General features: G+C 37.6%; 1 protein-coding gene across 4 annotated transcripts; it reads left to right on the top strand.

Moving 5' to 3' along the window:
- Positions 1–10,361: 10,361 nt before the first annotated feature.
- On the top strand, positions 10,362–22,426 carry zgc:136493 (uncharacterized protein LOC692276 homolog). Of its 4 annotated transcripts, none has more exons than XM_066683582.1 (6): positions 10,362–10,474; positions 14,267–14,636; positions 16,420–16,591; positions 18,871–19,049; positions 21,780–21,876; positions 22,007–22,426. In XM_066683582.1, the coding sequence occupies exons 2-6, from the start codon at positions 14,270–14,272 to the stop codon at positions 22,173–22,175; spliced, it is 984 nt and encodes a 327-aa protein (XP_066539679.1). In that variant the 5' UTR covers positions 10,362–10,474; positions 14,267–14,269; the 3' UTR covers positions 22,176–22,426. The 4 variants fall into 4 exon arrangements, with proteins under 4 accessions (XP_066539679.1, XP_066539681.1, XP_066539680.1 ...); XM_066683584.1 differs by lacking the exon at positions 10,362–10,474 and adding an exon at positions 10,733–10,868; XM_066683583.1 differs by lacking the exon at positions 10,362–10,474 and adding an exon at positions 12,490–12,699.
- The last annotated feature ends 1,404 nt before the right edge of the window (positions 22,427–23,830 follow it).

The raw sequence follows: 23,830 nt of genomic DNA, 5'->3' as shown, positions 1-23,830 counted from the left end.
AGCAGTCATAAATCAAGTGTGCAAAATGTACTTGTTTAGAATCTGCCTCATAGGCAGCAGAGCTTTATAACATTCTGCAGCTTCTGCAGAGGCAGGAATCAGAGACAAGATTTTTACAGGTAAGATGATGATGTTATGTTTGTGTTTATCTCCTGTGTTTCTCATTCTAGTCTTTGCTATGCTGTTACAGTCACAAATGTTCGCATTAAGCTTGGGCCTGGAGGGCAGATAGACTGCTGTAATTGGAACAGTGTTAAAAATAAACCAAAAGAGGTATCAGGGCCATATCGTAGCATGAGCTTTCATTTCATTTCAGCTGAAGCCATGGGTCAGGATGAACCAAGGACGGGAACACCAAACTAAAAACAGTGGTACTCTGGCATATGTGATCTGATGCAATTCTATACAAACTTTACTAAATTAAAATAAGTTAACACATTCTCTACTTGAATGTGGTAAGCTCTTCATGTGAAATTTGAAAAAAAAAAACATACAGTATATGATGTTCAATAGCTTTTGCACAGGCCACATTTAGTCCTTTCCGCCTAATAAATTGTCATCATGCATTAAAATGAGATGAACCTGGCTTCTAAATGTGTGAATGAGAGAGAAGTTTTGGCTTTGCTATCGAGAGATTGTGAGTGCAATCCCCATTGATCCCACAGCCATCTGTGACCAGCAGTACAAGAGAACACATTTGGCCTCGCTTTCTCTGGGTAAAGAGCATGACTCTTCGTCCTCTGCCACTCATAATGCTTGCCAACACAGACTAGCAGAACAGGACTGAGCAGTTAGTGTTCTCCTTGCATGCTGATTGGTAAAATGAAATGTAAAAATCATATTAGGTGTACAGATAGCATTTGAAGCGTGTTTTTGTGTATAACAATGTACCATAATGTAATTCTAAATCTCCTGCTCTTTTGTCATTTTATGGTAACATTTGCATAGTATTAAAATTGACAATTGTCATTTTATTCAACAAAATACCACCTACAAATTAAGTAGTTTGAAAATGGTAAGCAAGAAGAATTTATTAATCACTGCATTCATTATGAGTTCTAGCATCAGTTTTTTTCTGGTCTCAGGGATAATATTGAATGCAAATGTATGTATGAGTTTTGGTTTAGAAGATTTAAAGATGATTTTGATGTTGGTGTTCATGGTTGTAGTGTATAAATACTTATTTTTTAATTGCTTTTTATTAAATAAAGTGAGAATTATCATTTTTATTACTATACCACCAAATGACAAAAGAGTAGAAGAATGTTTGAATTTTAACTTATATGTTACACAAAAACATTTTAAAACTTATTTGTACACCTCATATTTTTAATGTCATCCCATTCATATTCAGCTCAAAAGTACAGTCGTGTATTTTATCTGAGTTAAAAGCTGAGTTTATTTTGCCAGGGGAAATGTCCATGTTTCCAACGTTTTACATAGAAAAATAAAATAATTCTCCTTATAAAATCCATACATTCAGTGAAGATAAACCCTTGTGGGATACTAGGATACTACTCCAGAGAGAACAGTGGTACGCTAAACAATACAGTTTTGTTTTGTCTTTTAACTTAGAATAACCCTCACTGCTCTGAACAAATACTTTACATTTATAAAATGGGTCACCTGACATAATCCCCAATCTCTAATCAGTGAAGCTAAACATGCTGCTCAGTGTGATTGTTTTGGACTCTGGCTCATTCTGTCAGCAGGACCGGATGGGCACAGGATGTTCAGGCTGAAACCACAAAGCTCCAGCACTTTGAAGCACCCCACCCCCGCCCCCAACACTGCCCAACATTATGGCTGGTTTCTCACACACCTGCAGGATGTACCAAAAACACACAACAAATAAACTACAACATTGCACTGAATAGTGCTGATACAGGCTGTGTTTGAAATAGTATACGGTGTATTCTGACTGCACCGATATATCAACCAATCATCTTGCTGGTAAGCCCGGGTTTTATATCTACTTAAATAATGTACGTCAAATGTAAGTATATTATACTCACGTTAGTACACATTTAAATCTATTAACAGTTTTCCGTTTAATTAACTAAAACTTGTATGTTTTTAATTTATTAACTTAAAGCTTAAATTAAGGTAATTTAACAGAAAACTGGTGACTTTTTACGTGTAATTCTGCCATTTTGTTTTTTTCAGCTTGCTTTTGGTGCGTCAGGCCAAAGACGTTATCAGATAAGTTGGTGTTTTAGTACGTTTTAACCAGTGTAACACCAGCGTTTTCACCTCCTGCGTACAATTTGGTAGCTTAGGCGTTGTATGCTTAGGTTCACTATGTGTGCTTTTAGGTTCTTTACACCTTATTTGTTACACATGGAAAAACATGGGAATTTATTTTTTAATTCATCCGAGAACTTACATTTACGTTTCGGCATAGCTGTTCGAGATGAGGGTGAGATGAGCTTTACCTGACGTAAACAAGGACTACTGACGTGCAGACTGACCAATTAAATGTTTACAGAGAAGGTTATCAACCAATAACGGTAGCTCTGCAGTCAGACCGTCCAATCCGAAGATTTTAGGCTACTTTACCATGTCCCCTTCTCACTCAAGCAAACCAAACGAAGTAAGGGAGGGCGGGACTAGTTTGTGAACTAAATGCTTCTCGAAATTCTAGGTAAGTTCTAGAAAAACAAAATCCCGGACGTTTGTGAAATTCCGCCCGGACATTTTTTTAGGTCTAAAAAAGAGTATGTCTGGGTAAAAGAGGACGTCTGGTCACTCTAGTCAACCCCTTACTTGTTGACAGACTTGTTGTTTTTTACCTGTTGAAGGCTTTTGCAAGAATATGGATTTTTCACAAGTTCTCAACCTTTTTTTTTGTTTTGCGAAGTGGAATCTTTGTTTTACCAAATCGACAAATATTTTTAACTCGAACACTCTGTTTTTTTAGTGTCATTTTTGTTGTATACCAGTTTAACAGACGCTTTCATCTGCTACAGTTCTGCCAACTCAACCAATGACTAATTTTGGTTCTGTATGTTACCTGACTAATTAGTTTGAAATATATTGTTATGGTATCTTTGTTTTCAGAAGAGAATGTGGGACAGTTTACAATCCACCAGTAATGGACTTATAGCATCTATTTGCTTCAAAACAAAGATTTTGAGCTTGAAACATGCACTTTCATGCCTTCACACATTAGCTAAAAAGTGTGCAAGAAACAGTATGAATTCTTGTGATAATATCTGTAGGCTTGCTATGTATTGATTAAAGATTCAAATTTGATGCCACTGGTGCAGTAAATATTACTGTTAACTCGCCTATCTAATCAGGAAGGAACATACTGTATAAATGTATTTAAGACCACGTTTCATGTAATATTTTCAAAATGCTGATTAAAATAAAGATAGTGTACTTAAGTTTTCTACTAAACTATTTATTTATTTATTTGTTTTTGTTACAGTGTGTTGCCAGTCTGGAACTTTTGTCTGTTTAACTGTGAAAAGAGCACAGCTGTTTAAGCATTATAGGTTAAAACATGGAAGTTATGCAAGAACAGAGCCATTTCCTTGTTTATATCAGGAATGTGTTTGTACCATGCAGTTTGTAATGCATCACACTTTTTTCTTTTTTTGTTTTCCTTTCTTCATTTTTTATATTAATATTTTGGTTTCTTGTAAAATTATACTGAATTGAGCTGAGTAAAGACATAATACCAGCTGCCTGAAATAGCTGCCCCATGGCAGCTACAAATAAATTTTTATTTTGTGTTCTGGATGCAGTTTGACTGTTGTGGTTTCAGCATGTACTTGTTGAACATGTTTTTGTGACAGTACATTTCCAGAGTTTATTACTAATGTTAGCCTTACAACCACAGTTAAAATAAAATAAAAATATCTGGACTTTAATCATCACTTTTTTTTATTATTTGACTTTGTTATTTGACTTTTTTGAGTTATTTGACTATGTACTGGCTAAGTGGAATAAAAATGTAATTTGGTTTTGTGTAAACTATTCTTCTGAAGTGTATCTTTGGTAAACGTCAAATACAGATTGATATAAACTAAATCTGAATCTGATTCTGCACTGGTACATTCTAAGGAGGGTAAATCCATGTTAAATCACAAGAGGCATATACAGGTGCTGGTCATAAAATTAGAATATCATGAAAAATTTTGTATTTCAGTAATTTCAGTAATTCCATTCAAAAAATGAAACTTGTTTATTATACTCATTGATTACACACAGCCTGATACTGTTCAAGAGTTTGTTTCTTTTAATTTGATGATTATAACTGACAACTAATGAAAACCCCAAATTCAGTATCTAAGAAAATTAGAATATTACTTAAGACCAATACAAAAAAAGGATTTTTAGAAATTCTGGCCAAATGAAAAGCATGAACATGAAAAGTATGAGCATGTACAGCACTAAATGCTTAGTTGGGGCTGTTTTTGCCTGAATTACTGCAACAATGCGGCACGGCATGGCGATCAGTCTGTGGAACTGCTCAGGTGTTATGAGAGACCAGGTTGCTCTGATAGTGGCCTTCAGCTCTTCTGCGTTGTTGGTTCTGGGGTATTACATCTTTCTCTTCATAATACCCCAAAGATTTTCTATCTATGTCAAGGGAGTTTGCTGGCCAATTAAAAACAGGGATACCATGGTCCTTAAACTAAGTACTGGTAGCTTTGGCACTGTGTGCAGGTGCGAAGTCCTGTTAGAAAATGAAACAGAATCTCCATAAAGTTTGTCAGCAGCAGGAAGCATGAAGTGCTCTAAAACTTCCTGGTAGATGGCTGCATTGACCTTGGACCTCAGAAAACACAGTGGACAAACACCAGCAGAAGGCCCCAAACCATCACTGACTCTGGAAACTTTACACTGTACCTCAAGCAACGTGGATTCTGTGCTGCTCCTCTCTTCCTCCTGACTCTGGGACCTTGATTTCCAAAGGAAATGCAAAATTTACTTTCATGAGAGAACATAACTTAGGACCACTCAGCAGCAGCCCAGTCCTTTTTGGAAGTGAGATGCTTGTGATGGTGTCTCTTGTTCAAGAGTGGCTCGACACAAGGAATGCGACGCTGAAACCCATGTCTTGCATACGTCTGTACGTGGTGGTTCTTGAAGCACTGACTCCAGTTGCAGTCAAGTCTTTGTGAATCTCCCCCACATTTTTGAATGGGTTTTGTTTCACAATCCTCTCAAGGGTGCGGTTATCCCTATTGGTTGTACACTTTTTTTCTACCACATCTTTTCCTTCCCTTTGCCTCTCTATGAATGTGCTTGAACACAGAGCTCTATAGCCTAGACCTTTTGTATCTTGCCCTGCTTGTGTAAGGTGTCAATGGTCGTCTTTTGGACAACTGTAAAGTCAGCAGTCTTCCCCATGATTGTGTAGCCTACAGAACTATACTGAGAGACCATTTAAAGGCCTTTGCAGTAACCTGTTAACCACTTAGCTACTATATAGCCATTGGGGGGAGAAAAAAAGACATATGACTTCTCTAACCTAATGCTCTCTAAAGACAAAGTTATATTTAAATTACAGCTAAACAGGTGCACACATGAATTGTAGTACACTTGTGAATACTTGAAATATACTTGTGAACACTTGTGAATACAGTGTATTGTGTACACTGCAAACAGTGCAAAAAAGCAAAAACATAAACAAAAACAGTAACAGGAACAGTAACCTTCCTGAATTCAGTTTCACACAGCAAGCTGATTTCTTAAAGTTTGGATTTTGGGTGGCAGCTCACGACGACCCAGGTTGAGTATAACCTGCTGAATAAGGCAGAAAGTGTTTTTCATGCCCTTAGGGTAGTCCAGGTGTAGGGCATAGATGAGGCAGAAAAGAAGACGGACAGCCTGGGGTAGATTAGCCAGGTCATCCATCACCACATTGCCTTCCAAGATGATCCCCACTTTGGATGGGTTTACGTGAGGGTATTCCTGATCAACACAGAGTAGTCCCACTGAAGCTTGACTGTATGAGTCCTTGTTGGTTACAACCTAACATAGAAAAAAATTAAATTGACAAACAAAACAATTAAGCTAATTGATGTGTTGCCCACCAAATACCATTTAAACAAATGTTTCCACCTGAGTTGCTTTGAATTGCCATATAGTATCTGGAAACCATGTAATTCTGCCCAATAATAGTGTGAAGAATTTCAGGCCTGTGTATTTCCTATTCTGGTGAACAGGTGCTGGTCATAAAATTAGAATATCATGAAAAAGTTGATTTATTTCAATAATTGCATTCAAAAACTGAAACTTGTATATTATACTCATTCATTACACACAGACTGATATATTTCAAGTGTTTATTTCTTTTAATTTGATGATTATAACTGACAACTAATGAAAACCCCAAATTCACTATCTCAGAAAATTAGAATATTGAAAAGAATCAATATTGAAGACACCTGGTGGCACACTCTAATCAGCTAATTAATGGCCACATCGTAGCTAGGTTGTTAACATGTTATTGCATGAAAACCTGACTAATCTACGTGTTTTTTATTGTACTGTTTTGAAGCCAGTTTAGCTCAGTTTTAGGAGTTTTTGCTTTCATGAGGTAAACATGTACAGTTGTACTCACAAGTGTACATCACAGTGTGTTTAAAATAACATTGTTCTGCAAGATCATTCTTATTTTAAAAATGGTACGAGTCTTACAATTTTTTCCAGGAGTGTAAATTTGTAACTAGGCCTGGAAAAAGGCATTGATTCTGATTTATTCAATGCTAATTATATGTGTAATTGCTTAAGAATGTTTCAGTTATAAGAGCAAATTTTCAGGGCAGTGCATTATGCCCCTTTGACAATGATGTTGTATTTCAAGGAAATACTACTGAACTGAAATAAAGCACAAAAAGGACTGTATTGGTCTGTCTTGTGTTTTTCTATGAATATTTCTAATCAATAATAAAGTTAAATAGGAAAAAGAAAATTAAGTAGAAGTCAATTTTATTTTATTGAACTTAAGATAGTAAGTAGAATTACTAGGTAAAGTAATTGGTATAACAAAAACAAAATATTTAAATGAACTTACCCTTTGTATAATAACTTGACATTTTAAGTTACACTGACTCAAGTTTTCATTGCACATTACTTAACTTTTTAAGGCAACCGGTTTCCTCAGATTTTTTTAAGTAAACTCAACTTATCCAAGCTTACAGTGTAAAACTGCAAATTTCAAATGTGTATTTTACTCTGACATCCTGTTGTGGGATTAAAGGTCTTTCTCATTCAAAGAGAACCCTGTTTTTTATGAATGTAAATGATTGCCACTGAGTGGAGAGATTGTGTAAGGGTGTTACATGCTTTTCTTCATAATCATACACAGTGTTGATTAACAGAAGGTTATTTCTAAGGACAGAAAGAATATTATTTGGGTGCTTTTGGCATAGTGGCAAAATTCTTATTGGTAACATACTTCATAGGGAAGTCCAGGACAAATTTATCATGTACATCAGTGGCGGATGCTGGTCTTTCAAGGAGGGGAAGCTCAATTTCGGCCTACATCATAAAATGTGTCGGTTTATTTATACATAAATTCTACCCTCCGTTCCTTTTCAAGAAAATGATCTGTGCCCTGTCGTACCAACAAGGCGTCTTTTCCAGGGACTTGACTAGTGTCCTCTCAATGGCCAGCAGAGCTAGGCTGCTTAAACGGCCTTGGCCCGTGTGAAGTGTGTCCGCCTGTGAGCGCTTTGTGACGGTGGAGGGGCTCAGCAGCACCCGCTGGACAGAAACTGCGATAGAAGTCAGAAAGAGTGAAAGAAGTCAGCCTCCAAACACAAGCAGCTACAAAAAACACCACCAGAAATAGAAGCTCGATTTGTCGTTTTTAACAAAGAAAATGCCGCTAAAAGGATTAAGAAAATCTCCGGTTCAACTCAGAACAGAATGAAAATGTAATGCTCCCACGGATCTTTACACCAATCGCTGATTCGCTCATTTCGCTGTCAATCAAAAAGGGATTCAGGCTCAGACAGATCATCCAATCATCATGCAGAAGCTGAGCGTCCGGGCCAGCCGAGGCCAGCCCACTGCCCCATAGACCCCCAGAGACGCTGAGCGTCCGATGGGCGGGACAAAGCCCTGCATTTATACAATGACTCGTCTTGTTTCGGTTCACTTCGCTGCTTCGCTATTGAACGTTTAAAGCACTGTCTTTACCAGTGATAAGAAGCTGATTCTGAACAAATGTTGATCGTGTTGTAGTGCATATTTATTCAATGACATGTACACACAACAGTATATATTTGATCACTTATTTGTTTACATTTTAGGGGAAGCTCAGCTTCCCTTGCAGTCTTGGAGCAATCACCTCTGATGTACATATATTTAATTTACTGAAACAATTTAAATATGATTTTGCTTTTACCAATTAAAACAGCAATTACATTGATTTTTAAAGACACACACGCATACATAAACACGTGTGTGTTTATGCATGCGTGTATAAAAGCTTCACCTCTTCTGGGAAGGCTTTTCACAAGGTGTAGGTTCACTGCTTTTAGTGAATGTTGACAGGTTCATGTGTTTATTTCAGTGCGAGGGGTGATGGCGCAACAGATAGAATCACTGTCACATAGCTCCAGTGTCCTTGGGTCAAAGGTTCGAGACCCAGATCCGGTCACTGCCCTGGGGTGTTTGGTGTGTTACACACTATTTTAAAACACACGTTGGTAGGTGGACTGACTGTGCAGGAGTGCCTATAGGTGTGTGGTGCCCTGTGATGGATTGGCACCTTGGTTACAGACAATGAATTAACTTATTTTTAGATTAGTTAATAGTATTGAGTATACAGAAATTCATATTTTTGAGTTGTATTAAGCATTAAATGAAGTTGTAGACACTTATAGTAAATGTGTATGCATACTTCTGACATTTGAGTTTATGAATTTAAAAAATTTATGACAACTGATTGGCTTAATTTTTTTGAGTTCTGCTAATTTATTCAGGTTTACAGTGTGTTGGAACAGGAAGGGGCCATCCCCAAACTGTTCCAACAAAGAAACTGTCCAAAATTTTTGGTATGCAGAAGCATTAATATTAGTTTTATTGGAACTAACGGGCCAAGCCCAACTTATTCCCCTTCCACCAAACTATACATCTGGCACAATGAAGTCAGACAAGTTCTCCTGGCAGCCACCAAACCCAGACTCGTCTATTGGATAGTCAGATGGAGAAGCATGATTCATCACACCAGAGAACACGTCTACACTGCATCTGCATCACTGCATCTGACACTTTGCATGGCACTTGTAGATCTAAGGCTCGTATGCAGCTGCTCAGCCATGGAAACCCATACCATGAAGCTCTCTATGCTTTTCTTGAGCTAATTTAAAGGCCACATGAAGTTTGAAGGTCTGTAGCAGTTGACTCTGCAGAAAGTTGAACATTTTACACTATGCTCCTCAGCATCCACTGACCGTGCTCTGGCATTTTACGTGACGTACCACTTTGTGGCCGACTTGCTGTCATTCCCAATGACCTACAATACCACTGACAGTTGACTGTGGAATATTTGGGAGGGACGAACTTTCACAACTGGACTTGCCGCACAGGTGGCATCCTATCACACTACCACTGTGGAATTCACTGAAGTCCTGAGTGACCCATTTTTTTTTTTACAAATATTTGTAGAAGCAGTCTCCATGCCTAGGTGCTTGATTGTATACACAACAGAGAACAGAACAGAAGTAAAAGTGAACTGATGACAGATGAATGGGTTATAGTAATGTGAATTTTAGACTGTTAGTGATACATGAATCTAAGGAAGGAGGAGGTGGTCAGTGATTTCTGTGCAAGTTAAAAGTAGGTGCAGAGTTAATTTGAGATAAAACACCATGGCCAAGCATGATATTGTAGCTGAGACAAGGCCAGGATCTCAGGATCTTGTACAGGAAACACAGGGGCAGGGGCAGGATCAGGGCAACACTTGGAGAGCAGTAGGACATCTCAAAGCATGACCTATATATTTCCCCATTTTCTGAACATATTGACATTTGACATATGAAAAATGTGCTTTATCTCCCTCTAAACTCCCTGGTCATAGTGTTCACTCTCGTGTCCATGCTTTTTTTTTGGAGATTATGTTGTGTGTCTCACACTGAATGCACGATAAAGTTGAATTTACATATTATATTATATATTAAGGTTGGCACACTGTGCATGTAAGGTGAAAGAGCTGGTTGGACATGACTAACTATATTAACATGTACTTCTATTACCCTCCAGTGGCCGTTATAGATATTACAACCTTGTAAAGTCATTACTTAAAGAAAAGTGCAAGAAAACATATCTAACTAGATTTGAAAATATTTCAAATCACCTTTTTGCCTGTTCTGCTCTATTAAAAGACTGCATTTAATAGCACACTCACCCAGCTTGCCCTTTGACCTGTCTTGAATCATTGGTAAACTAGTGATTGATTAATCATGTCTGTGAGAGGAAGTTCAGTCTTGCGGTTTTGGAGGAAGAGGTAAGAGCTTGTTAGACGCTCAGACGTTTATAAATGTTTTTTTTTTCTGAGGTAAAAAGTTCATTTAGCATTTTAATATTGCCTTAAAACTAAGTCGTGTATTACCCGACTTGTCTAAACGTGCTGTATTTGTGTTTCAAGAGATATTTTATTTTATTGCAATATACATGTCATAACTTTTCTGGAAATGGGCTCTGTATAGCAAACTTTTGCTGAAACATGATTATATGGAGAGAGATTAGTCTCAAAATACTTGACAGTTGCAGTTAGCGTCAGTGACGAGGGAACAGGAGCTACAGATTTAAAAGTGACCCAACGAGGTGTGTGAGTGAGCGAAGAATAGGGGCGTCCTCCTGTCCTGCGTGATTTTGGAAGAAGAGTCAACGCTCCTCAGGTAGAATGAAGTGTTGTACGACACTGCATAACGCTAAATTAGTGAAGAGAAATCCACAAGTCTGTCACAACATCAGCATTTTCTAGATAACCTAATATGAATATGTATGGGGAATTTACTCTGTGAACCGATGGCAGTGATTTAATGTACCGTTAAGCTATATCTAGCCTACTTGCTGGGGGTAACTTTACCGTTAGTGTAAAACCTTTTCAGTCTTTTCAGTCATTCTCTTGCTATATAATATAGTCCTAACATAGAACTGCATGGGGTTCTCCATTGCTCCTAAAGAGAGCACACGCTTTTCATTGGTCGTGACCTTTTATTTAGCCAATCAGCAGCCAGAGTTACTTGTCCATCATTCAGTGTAATGTCAAGTAACTACAAGGGGGTTGTTTTGCAGCGAAGCTGACAGCAGCGGGTTAGTGCTTAAAAGCTGGGAACTATAGCTCTGCTACAGAAATAATTTTAGCACCTTGTCATTTTGTTCTCCCTCAACACATCACAGAAAAATCTTTGAATAAATTCATTCATTATCTGTAACCCTTATCCACTTCAGGGACGCGGTGGGTCCAGAGCCTGCCTGGAATCATTGGGCGCAAGGCGGGAATACACCCTGGAGGGGGCGCCAATCCTTCACAGGGCAACAGACACACACACACATTCACGGACACTTTTGAGTCGCCAATTCACCTACCAATGTGTGTTTTTGGACTGTGGGAGGAAACCGAAGCACCCGGAGGAAACCTATGTGGACACGGGGAGAACACACCAACTCCTCACAGACAGTCACCCGGAGCGGGAATCGAATCCCACAAGCTCCAAGCCCCTGGAGCTGTGTGACTGTGACACTACCGGCTGCGCCACCGTGCCGCCCTCTTTGAATAAATGTAATACTTTATACATTAAAACACATTAGATATTTTCATATAGATTAAAATTAATTAGAGTGTAATGAGTCCTAAAAAAGCAGTTAATTCTTATTTATGTTTTGTGACATTTTGAGTGGACATCTGATAAAGAAATTACACTAAAGTCTTTTAGACTCTTAGACCAATAAGATTCTTTCACTTCAGATTGCAATTAATGAATAATTTAAAATAATAATTATTTTAAACTGGTAACACAGTATTTTCAAAATACATGGACAGATTTTGCTTTGCCATTGTTCAAAAAGGCTTAATGACTGACAACAAAAATGTCTGATGTACTACAGCCCAAAAAAATTCTTATTTTGATTTCAGAAAGTTGGCAACCCTAGAAGGTGTAATTCAAGAATGTGTAATTCATATCCTTAAAGTGAGTGTCGTTTCAAGACAGGAATAAAGAGAAAAAATGTATTTATTGGCTGTTACAGTCTTTAATTAACCAAACTGAAAAGCCACTGATGCACTAGCTGAAATGGCATTATGCTAGCAGAGTAACCCTGGTTAATGATGAATGTAAAGTCAACCTGCTGAAAAAGCCAGTTAAAATGGTCATGCATTAAACACTGCAGTATTTAGGGCAGACTGAACTGATGTTTATGTTCTGTCCTGATGTTATGACTGTGTATTTTACAGATACCTGTATATAATCAATTAATAGTTGTTCAAAACTAAGTTTGTGTTTTCTACCTGTAGATGGATACTTACATTTTTTTTATTTTGTAAAGCCCGCAGCTACTTGTGGTTTGGTTTAATCTGAACCTCATCAAAGAAAAATTCTACTATGAGGCAATTACCCCAGACCCCCCTGGTCTCTAGTGACGACTCTGGGACTGTGTTTTTGTAATGCAATATTAGGATGCACAAAAGAAAAAGGCATTGAAGATTCCTTTTTCAAGCTAACACAAGTAAGTGGAGTTGACCATTTTCAATGTGTAACCCCTCATGTGTCTACTTCGTGGTTTTCACTCAAAGATCAAGGAGACTTGGGACCATGAAGCAGTTTTATTCACATGGCACAAACAGTAAAATGTTGGGACTCCACGCAAGGCAGCATAGGTTAAATGCATGGGTAATGCTAGTATGGGGAGAGAAGGATCAAGTGTAATTTCAAAATGTTGAGATAAACCACAGTATTTCCCTGGGCCTAGATGTACATAAAATATAGAAATTCCGGAAGTTATAATTGGTCGTGACTGTAATTATCATTTAGCTATGATAATTTAAGAGAGGATTTTAGTTCCCCATTCCCCCACTTTTGAAAAGATTGATACACCCCTGTTTGTAATATGCGGACCTGCCTCAGATATCCTGTAGAAAGAGTATGACATGGTGGTGCAGCATGTAGTGTCGCAGTCAAACAGCTCCAGAGTCCTTCTCCGGGTGACTGTCTGTGAGGAGTGTAGTGTGTTCTCCCTGTGTCTGCGTGGGTTTCCTCCAGGTGACTGTCTATGAGGAGTGTGGTGTGTTCTACCTGTGTCTGCGTGGGTTTCCTCCGGGTGACTGTCTGTGAGGAGTGTGGTGTGTTCTACCTGTGTCTGCGTGGGTTTCCTCCGGGTAACTGTCTGTGAGGAGTGTGGTGTGTTCTCCCTGTGTCTGTGTGGGTTTTCTCCGGGTGACTGTCTGTGAGGAGTGTGGTGTGTTCTCCCTGTGTTCACGTGGGTTTCCTCCGGGTGCTTTGGTTTCCTCCTACAGTCCAAAAACACACATTGGTAGGTGGATTGGCAATTTAGAAGTGTCCATATGTGTATATGTGTGTGTGTGTGTGTGTGTGTCTCATACTGTGAAGCACTGGCGCCCAGAGGGCTCCGGACCCATCACGACCCTGGATAAGAGGTCACAGACAATGAACTGTTTAAGCTTAGTGCTGTTTAGGTAAAAATACTTTTTAGAAAAAGGTTAATTTTTTTGCCTTGTAAGTGGGAGGAAATTTCCAATAGCTAATAACATCACGAATGGCTGTCGTATATTTTATGTCAAATTAACATAAGGAAGACTGCCACAAAGCTCAATATCGCATTTTTATTAATGAGCCTTCTTTAAGTAATGCATGTTGGAAAATTTAGAGATATATTGAATATTGATGGATGAAAATGTGAAAACTATACAAAATAATGAATCCTGTCTTACCAGAAACGCTGGATAACAAAATGCTGAAAATGCACAATAAATGAATGACAAAGAAATTATACTTTTTAGCCATAATACCATTTAGGAGGTTGTATGTTTTCTGCAGATCTATATCATTGCTGTCCAATTACTTGGAATAAAATCTTTTTACCTTCACTTCCATTGGAACTTAAGGTTTTTCCCTTCTCCTTTAATGCTGCTATTTTGGGAAATGTATGTTTTTAATTGGACATATTAGTGTGTAGTGTCATACCAAAATTCTATAGTTTTGATTTACATACGATTTTAAATATGTTTTCCACTTATGGTTGATTTTTTTGTTTGTTTGTTTTTTTATCTGCACAGACCATGGAGAAACCCTGCATACTGGCTGTCATCGGAGTGAATGGTATCTACAATTGTTTTGTACCATGGATAGAGAAGCATTTCACAGTAATCTCCACTGAGACATTTGCTAAGAAAAAAGGGGAGTTCGCTGACAAGATCCAGGCTGTCTTCGTTTGGGGTACATCCTTAAATGTTGACCGCAGTCTTCTGCAGTCTTTGCCTAATCTTAGAGTTGTTGTAAATGGTGGGGTAGGAGTGGACCACCTGGACATACCTCTGATCAACAGCTTTGGGGTAAAGGTTTGTAATACTCCTAATGTCGTCGACAATGCCACTGCAGACATCGGTATGGGACTGATGTTGGCATCTGCCCGAAAAATTATTCAAGGTGAGTATCGGCACTGCATAGTTTAAAATTTGTTAAATGTAATTGAGATGTGAACCTTTGCAGTACTGATATGGCAGAAGGCTACAATATGCAAATGCATCCTTCACCTTGTGGGCCCAGACTTGTGATGAAAATATGCATCTGGGAACAATGTGATAAATATTTACTGCTGGGTACTGGCAGAATTTGTTGCAATGAAGTGTATGTCTATAAAATGCACTCAAATTCACTAAAATCATAAGGAATAATTTGTTATATTCATAAAATGCACTATATTTATTTAACCTGTTATATTTATATTGTGTTTTTCAAGTATCCAAAGTATCCATTTGCTGACAAATTAAAACGCATAAACATACAACATGAACAAAGACATAAAACACAGAAATAGAGATGGACACAGAAACATTAAAGCAGCACTAGGTTATAATTTTTCCTTAAAATTACATCTTAAAAATCATTGTGACCGTTTGATTTCTAACAGGGAGAATACAGCCCCTGAGTTGGCTACCCCGGGCTCAGGACTTCATGAATAGCACTATGTACATTTTGATGGCAGACATGAGACCACCCGCCTCCCTCAACTTTCTCTTGATTTCTGGACAGTGCTGTGAAAATGAATTACACTCTGCAACTGTAGGGGAAGCCCAGGAGCAAAAATATCCAATCTTGCCTTATGAGAACTAGGTAGTCTAATTTAATAGGGGCGTGAATTCCAAGCACAGATGCAGGAATTCTAGAGAAGGCTACAGTGAAAAGAAAACCCAACAGACAAATAAAAGCAAGGTTTCTTTTATTTAAGAGCCTTGAATGTGAACAGAAAATTTGAAGTGGGTAGCATTTTACAGGAAGCTGCTGGAAATTGTGGAGGGCAGGAGTAATGAGATGAGTAAGTGAAACTGAGGGAATGGGCATCAGAGTTCTGAACTTCATCAAGTAAGGAAAAGCCAATACTAGTAAGAAGATAAGTGTAGAAGTCCAAGTGCCTAGAAGTGAAAGCATGATTAAGCAAGCCAGCAGAAGACAGGGATAGCAATGTGCATTGAATGAAAGAGTTGGGTTGAGGATGACCCCCAGGTGTCATACCTGAGAAGGGGAGACAGCTATATGATTGATGGTATTGTTTATGGGTTTAAGTTCTGCTGAGAGCCAGTAAGAATGAGTTTTGTCTTATCACTTTTTAAAATGGGAAAATGATTTGATCATATGCTTGATTTTTGACAAACAAGTTTCCAAGTATCAAAGTGGAGAGTTTTAATGGAATTAATTCTGAAATAAATCTGGGTATCCTCAACATTGCAGTGAATGTTCACATAGAACCGGCATATATTACCTAATTGGGAAAAGTGTAACTCGTACATAATAAAAGTTCAAGAGCTAACCATGAATTTAACTTGTGTTTTGCAAATCTCATCAGATTTTGTAAAACATGCACACACACAAGTTTTTTTCCTAAACTTTTTAATCATTTGGGAACAGAGCACACTTACTGTTGCATTTTTGCAAGTGGAACTATTGCTTTTCTTGCATGTCACAAGACTTCAGCTGCTCAACACTCTGTGGTCACCATTTTCTGATTTTATTGTTTGGCAGACATTTTGTCTAAAAGGCTGCAATGTTTTAGCATGTGCAGAATGTGACGTTGGGACGTTGTGTAAAACATAAATAAAAATAATACGATGATTTGCAACTCCTTTTTAACCTGTTTTTTTTCCAGGGGCACTTTCCATTACTCCACTGAAATATAGTTATATCTACATAAATTCTTCTTTTTCACTTGTAGGACAAGACTTCTTCAAGCACCATGAATCAACGTGGAAAGATGAGTCCATTTTGGGAAATGACATTAGTGGTGCCACTCTGGGAATAATTGGAATGGGAAGAATAGGATACAAGGTTGCCAAAAGGGCCCAAAGTTTTGACATGAAGATCCTGTATCACAACAGGAATAGAAGGTGAACAGTCTGTTTAAACTGTTACTAATGTCCCAGGCATTTCTATAGATACGATTTATAAGTAAGCCATCTTCACATCTCCTTGGTTTAAAATTACCCCACTATGAAATCATTAGTTACTCAGGCAGAAGAAGGTGAAGTTATGAAAATAGAGGTAGCTACTCTCTCTGACATTATATCTTCGTGCCTCGTTGTATTTGCTGCTAGGGCAATCTAATGGAATAATCCATCACTTTATTATCAAACATTTTTAAAAATTAACAAACGATATTCATTAAAGTTAGTGTTGGATATGTTTTCTTTATTTCTACAAAAAGCAAAATAGTATTTACCGAATTATTTAGTTTTTGTAATAGATAGCACATAGCACTTTTACATAGCACAGCAATCAATAAATTAATAAACATACATGCACTAGTGAGCATTTTCAGTACACACAGTGGGGAGTGAGCACACACACAAACACAAGAACCCAATCGATGTCCTGTGTCATTCAGAGTGATCAAATGATATAGTCAATAGACACATAGTAGACTACCAATCAATTATTTCATTTTTGGTAAGCATTTTATCCAGTTCAAATTTGCGATAATTGGGAAATTGTTGGCAGTCCATCACAGGACATTGTATACTCACAAATTCACTCACAACTATGGACAATTTTGTATAGCCTATACCAGCTTTAAAAATGAATATCATATTTTTTCTGCTAAGGACAATAGGCAATATCTACACTATTAAGACGGCATCTCTCATGGTATTGGTGACTTGAATATGTGCAGCGTTTCCACTGACTTGGATTTAGAGAAGCATTTGCTGCCATCAAGAGTACAGGATGGGCCATTTATATGGATACACCTTAATAAAATGGGAATGGTTGGTGATATTAATTTCCTGTTTATGACACATTAGTATATGGGAGGGGGAAAACGTTTCAAGATGGGTGGTGACAATGGTGGCCATTTTGGATCCAACTTTTGTTTTTTCAATGGGAAGAGGGTCATGTGACATATCAAACTTATTGAGCATCTGAAACTACGGATACCGGAAGCCTGTGCTAGCATTTCTCCTGCGGTGTTGCTATCAGTGTGTGAAGAGTGGGAGCGGAGGGTTGCATTGACAATCTAACACAATGGGCAGCACTTTGAACACATTTTATAAGTTGTCAGAAACTTGTAAATAACTCATGAAAGAATAAAGTTACATTAAAACCAAGCACACCATTGTTTTTCTTGTGAAAACTTCAAAATGGCCACCATTGTCACCACCCATCTTGAAAAGTTTTCCCCCTCCCATATACTAATGTGCCACAAACAGGAAGTTAATATCACCAACCATTCCCATTTTATTAAGGTGTATCCATATAAATAGCCCACCCTGTACATCATTTCCTGTAAAGTCTATGGCTATTTCAGCAAGACAATGCCAGGCCTTTTCTGTACATGCCACAGCAACATGTTCAGACAAAGAGGGCCTATGTTTAACCAACCTGCCTGTAGTTCAGATTTGTCTCTAATGGTGCATCATGAATGAGATAATCAGGCAACGGCCACTACAGTGTGATCATCTGAATCAGCTGTATCAAGATAGAATGGGCAAAAATTTCACTTGCAAAATTTTAACATTAGTATCCCCAGTTCCTAAAGATTAAACAGTGTAAAAGAAAAGGTGATGTAACACATTGATAAACATAATTCTGTCCCAATTATTTGGAGTGTGTAGCAGGCATTCTTTCTAAACATGTTTATAATTACAAAATATAGTCAACGTCTTCAGTGAAAGCATTAAAATTCTTTATGTAAATAAATCTTCAAGAGATGTAACAGATTATTGTTTTTATTACATTTTACAAAACTGCCTTTTCTGGAAATGGGGATAGTTCTGGATTACTGACAATAGATGGAGCTCCATCGCTCCCTCACATCCTCATACTGTGTGCTGTGCACTTGTTTCAGAGCTTCCCATTCTAATGGTCAATGCTTTTCCATGGCTAAACAAACTGTGTATGCCATTGAACTTCTGTTACTGCAATAGGTGCTAGTTAAAACTAATGAATTAATCCCTTAGGTTGAATGCCCACAAACCTTCAATAAAAGAGTGTAAATTGGTAACCGTGTTGTTTAGACCAGTTCTATGGCATTTAAATCCTGTCTGTGTGTTGAAATTTTGGGGAACTATCCACACACATCCTGTAAACATGTCTCAGCAAAATACCTTACACACACAATTCACAGATATTCTGGTAAGAACCTAGCTGTTTTAATTTTCTTTTATTTCAGGAAAGAAGAAGAGGAAAGAGCCGTGGGGGCTGTGTACTGTGAAAAGATGGAGGAACTGCTGAAGAAATCAGATTTTGTCATGGTAGTGGTCAACTTGTCCCCTCAGACACACAAATTAATTGGTGCAAAGGAGCTGGCCATGATGAAACCCAGCAGCACCCTCATTAACATCAGCAGAGGTAAACCCGACTCTATACAGAAATTCAGGACACAACAAATAAATGAAAATATAAACTTAGCCAAAAAAGTAAGGAATTTTGTCTTTGGTAGATTATTTCTTTGTTGTATTTATTTGGCAAATTTTTCATGGTCGCAACCCACATACTCAGCTCTACTGCTCATCCCACAAAGGCATGTTCCTTACAAATGTGGCATCATTTAAAAGGGAAATTAACAGGCTTTCCAACAGTATAAGATTTATTGCCAAGAAGCATTGTTACAACAAAAAAAAAACTTATGTATATGTATGTATATACATGAGCATTAAAATAGGTGACCAAAACAGTTGGTACAGCTATGTACTATTGATGGTAATATCAAAAATTATTCTAGGAATGGGTTTTAAACGTTAAGATATTACTGTTGGAACAGTAATTAATTGTCTGTTAACACCGTTGTAGAGTTAAGTGTGGCCTTCTACATATTTAATTTTAAAAAATACATATTAAATCATTCCACAGTATCTTGCAAGAGAAAAATGTTATAGAGTTTAGACAAAGGAAGTTTATTTAATATATATACAATCATACACAGGACAATATGTAAAATATCCTATGCCAATCCATCAGAGCTTCACATAGGGCCCACCACACTCTCTTCCTACCCGCAGCCACAAAATTCCTGTTGTTTGAATCCTACACCTAGACACTAAGTTTGCTGTGGCCATTTATGATCCGATCAGCAACTAGCTAACTTTAACAACTATGGTAACTCATTGAGCCCAGCACATGAGTACACAAACCACCCACTGCATCACTAGCTCTTCACAGGGGTCATCAGGTACACTCTCTGAAAAAAAGGTACGGTAGAGGTACAATATTTGTCACTAAAGGTACAAACTGTAAAAGTACACCAGTGTTTAAAAGTCCATTTTTTTCCTTAAAGGTACATTACATTCACTTCTACAGAAGGAGAGGTACATGTTTGTTATCTTTCATTATAGAACGGTCATAACATAATAAAAGTCCTGCAGATGAAGAGACATGTGAAATTAACACAAATTAAAATCTACAATTATAATAAAATAAGGTACAATTATGTTTCCTAATTAAAGGTACACATATGTACCACCACAGTGACAAAATGTCTGAGAGTATAGACACCTCCCCTCATCTGTGTTTTGCTAAATTAAGCTCAGACACCTAGAAGGCTTAACAGTGAAGTCTGTCTTCCCAGACCCACCCCACTCCAAGCCAGTTTTACAGTCCTACCTTACCCTTTAGCAGGGACAGACTAACCATCTGGCATACTGGGCATTTTCCAGTGAGCAGACAGTCCTGACACATTTTTAAAAATCTATCTGACCGGTTCATAAAACCAGTAGAGGAGTAGTAAAGGAGGTATAGAGAAACTGCGAGGAAAATAGGAACTTGCTCTTCAAGCAACCGTTGCCAAATGTGCCAAAATTACAGACATGCCACAGCAGGGCCTTCATCCGCTCCCGTAGCTAATGACAATGCTGCTGGTGGCGTATGGAGTAAGATTACTGTCAAAAATAAACATGTGCATGCTCATCCACATTTGTACATAAATATTTAAGTTGTACAAAAATGTCTGTTGTGTTTGTTTTGTACAAATAAAACTTAAATGTACGATTATAAAGACTTACCCATACGACTTGAATTATTACAGGTACGATTGAAAAGCGAGAAAATGCTGTCAAAAATACGTCACTAGACTCCTAGGCAAAATGCATCGAGCAGAAGACCTATCAATTCGACACATTGCGCATGTGTGGTCTGCTGCGTATTGTTTTGAACTGGTGGGAGAGGTATCAAATGAAAGTTTATGGTGTCCCATTGTGGCAGATGTTATTTTAAGATTATATGGTCTTTACCTGGGTTGAAGTGGCTTTACATAGAAGAGCCCCATTTCTATGTTTTATTTTCATGTAGTAACTGATGAATATACTGGATCATATTTGATAGAAAAGTTGTAGACAGACAGTTGAGAACTTTCAGGAAAATCTCAGCAATTTGGTTATGCCAGGTTTATACACACAAGTTGTATAACCACAGATATATATTAGTACAGGTGATTTGTTTTTCCCCAAATCAAGGATTACAAATATTTCCTAAATTATATAGAGATCTGAACACTTGACTGAATAATACTTTCAGTTCATAAACCCAGGAATCAGTCTGTTGATTTGATGAGTGATTTATAACTTTTGGATGGCATTTATTTTAGTATAGATTTGTTTATTTTTGTATTAATTTCCATTCCCTTTCATATTTCTGCTTTTTCTGGAAATAATTAACATAATAATACTGCTCTGATTGAAAGAGGATAGTTCCAGCTTTCATATGAGACCTTCATCTAGTATCTGTCTTATAGAGGAATTTATGTAATTTATGAAGTGAACAATGTGACTAATGCATGTCTGGAACCACCGGTGTGTAGAATATTTAAGTTACACTGTTTTCAAACATTACACATTATGCGGTTTAATCGTGAATGTATAAATATGCATTCACCAAAGACTTGTTGATGTGGAAGTGAAATAGGGACATATGCCATCAGAGTGAAGACTTTTCCTGAGTACTTCCCAACAGAGTGTTCCCAACATCAACATCTAAATTTGTTTAAATGCGCAAAAATCAGTGCATGAGAGCTGATTAACAAATCAGATTCTTGTTTTTGTTGCATTTTACAAAGATAATCCCCAATTTTCCCCATTTGTATCGCAGGTTTGGTCATTGACCAGGATGCGTTGGTAGATGCTCTCCAGAGAAATGTCATAAAATCTGCAGGACTGGATGTTACCTACCCAGAGCCTCTTCCAAGGTGCTTTTACATCATTTCTCTGGGCAAAATTTTTATCTGTCTATCGCTACAATATATCAGCTATGTTAATGTAACTATGTGATGCAAATAAATGCATATCGACTTTTGATTATAATGTGCTTTGTTACAGGGATCATCCCTTGCTGTCAATGCCCAATGTGATTGTGCTGCCTCATATGGGCACCCATACAGTGGAGACATCTCAGATTATGTATGAGAGAATGGTGACCAATGCTCTAGCAGCTCTGAATGGAGAACAGCCTCCTGACGAAGTGAAAATAGCACAATCATCTTTTTAGAGGTTCAAATATCTGAAATCCTTGGAAACAGTTGATCATAACTTGTGATTGCTTTAAAAGACTTAGAATTCTAATTTACTATGTAGTAATTGCAAAAATGGTATGACACTGGTACATGAAATGCAGCATTGCTTAGGTTATTAGATTTTCTTCATTAAGATTTTAGATCATTACACAGAGAAATTCAAAGTCGTTTTTAGAATCATAATATGCAAAATGAATGTCAAAACACAGTTTTAATAAAATAATGTTACACATTGTGTTCATTTGTACATCTGTACATTTGTACAGACATTTGTGATTGTACTTATTTTTCTGAAATTTTATTTGGTTTTCAGAATGCAATATAAAGATTGTGTATATGTTGTAATTAAACACAAATTGTGATACAGAAAGAAAGAAAAATACCTAAAAATACATTTTGTAGCAGACAATTACATGGACATGATAACATTCTTTAAATATAATGGCAGTAAACACAGCATTTATAGTTAAATTGTTTTAGAAAGAATTGCATAAAGCAGAATGAAAAGCTGCATGGGGAGGGCAGTTATATTTTCTCTATATGGTCCAATATTGGTTGCCATATTTTAGTAAAAACCTCTAGTCTATTGGTTAAACTGTATCATGTCTGCTTCAAGTGGAGCACATTACCAAGACCTCTGATCCATGCTTCCATGCATATGATGGTTCAGCTTCTCATTTCCACTGTTTTAATATTACTCTATTTGCCAAAAGGACACCAAGAGATATCACATGTTAGAGTCTCTTATTCCAATAATTGCAACTAATGGGTCTGGTAAACAGGCTCTATCAAGTACTGTACAAAAGAATTTAAACAGACTTCCAAAACTTGTGAAGTTTAGAGCATGTCCAAAATTCATTCATTCATTATCTGTAACCCTTATCCAGTTCAGGGTCGCAGTGGGTCCAGAGCCTACCTGGAATCATTGGGCGCAAGGTGGGAATACACCCTGGAGAGGGCGCCAGTCCTTCACAGGGCAACACACACACACACACACTTTTTGAGTTGCCAATCCCCCTACCAACGTGTGTTTTTGGACTGTGGGAGGAAACCGGAGCACCCAGAGGAAACCGGAGCACCCAGAGGAAACCCACACGGACACGGGGAGAACAGACCAAACTCCTCACAGACAGTCACCCGGAACGGGACTCGAACCCACAACCCCCAGGCCCCTGTGGCACCTGGATGAATCAATGTTCCTTCAATTTTACATTTGCTGCATGTTGGAGAGAAATCTGGGAAGATCCTACGTAATTTCTTTTTTGAATAGTGAAGTCTATGAACTGTTTTGAACTGTATTAGTGCATGTCTTGCATTTATTGAACATCTGTTAATATACATTAGAGCATCTTCCCATTGTTCATCAGTAATTTCTATACCAAGTTTTCAACCAATGCTTGTTTGAAAGAGTTGGACTGGATGGTACTGTGATCATATAAGATGTTATAAAAAGCAGAAACTGTTCCTTTTGTATATGGACAGATAGAAAGAATCTTCTCCAAAGGTGAATGATGCAGTTTGGTTTCAAACTCAACCAAATGAGCTCTAGTGAAATTCAACAATTTGCAAATATGCGAAAAAATGTGAAGAGGGAAATTTATATTTATTTTTCAGTTGCTGGATAGGAGCA

The sequence above is a fragment of the Hoplias malabaricus genome, chromosome 10, assembly GCF_029633855.1.
Source record: "Hoplias malabaricus isolate fHopMal1 chromosome 10, fHopMal1.hap1, whole genome shotgun sequence".
NCBI classification, from domain to species: Eukaryota; Metazoa; Chordata; class Actinopteri; order Characiformes; family Erythrinidae; genus Hoplias; species Hoplias malabaricus.
The sequence above is the reverse complement of the archived record's forward strand: the minus strand, read 5'-3'. Positions and strand labels throughout refer to the sequence as shown.

Coding starts and splice junctions, on each gene's coding strand:
- zgc:136493 (XM_066683582.1), top strand. CDS start 14,270: ATGGAGAAACCCTGCATACTGGCTGTCATCGGAGTGAATGGTATCTAC. Junction 16,592..18,870: donor TATCACAACAGGAATAGAAG/GTGAACAGTCTG, acceptor CTTTTATTTCAG/GAAAGAAGAAGAGGAAAGAG. Junction 19,050..21,779: donor CCTCATTAACATCAGCAGAG/GTAAACCCGACT, acceptor TTTGTATCGCAG/GTTTGGTCATTGACCAGGAT.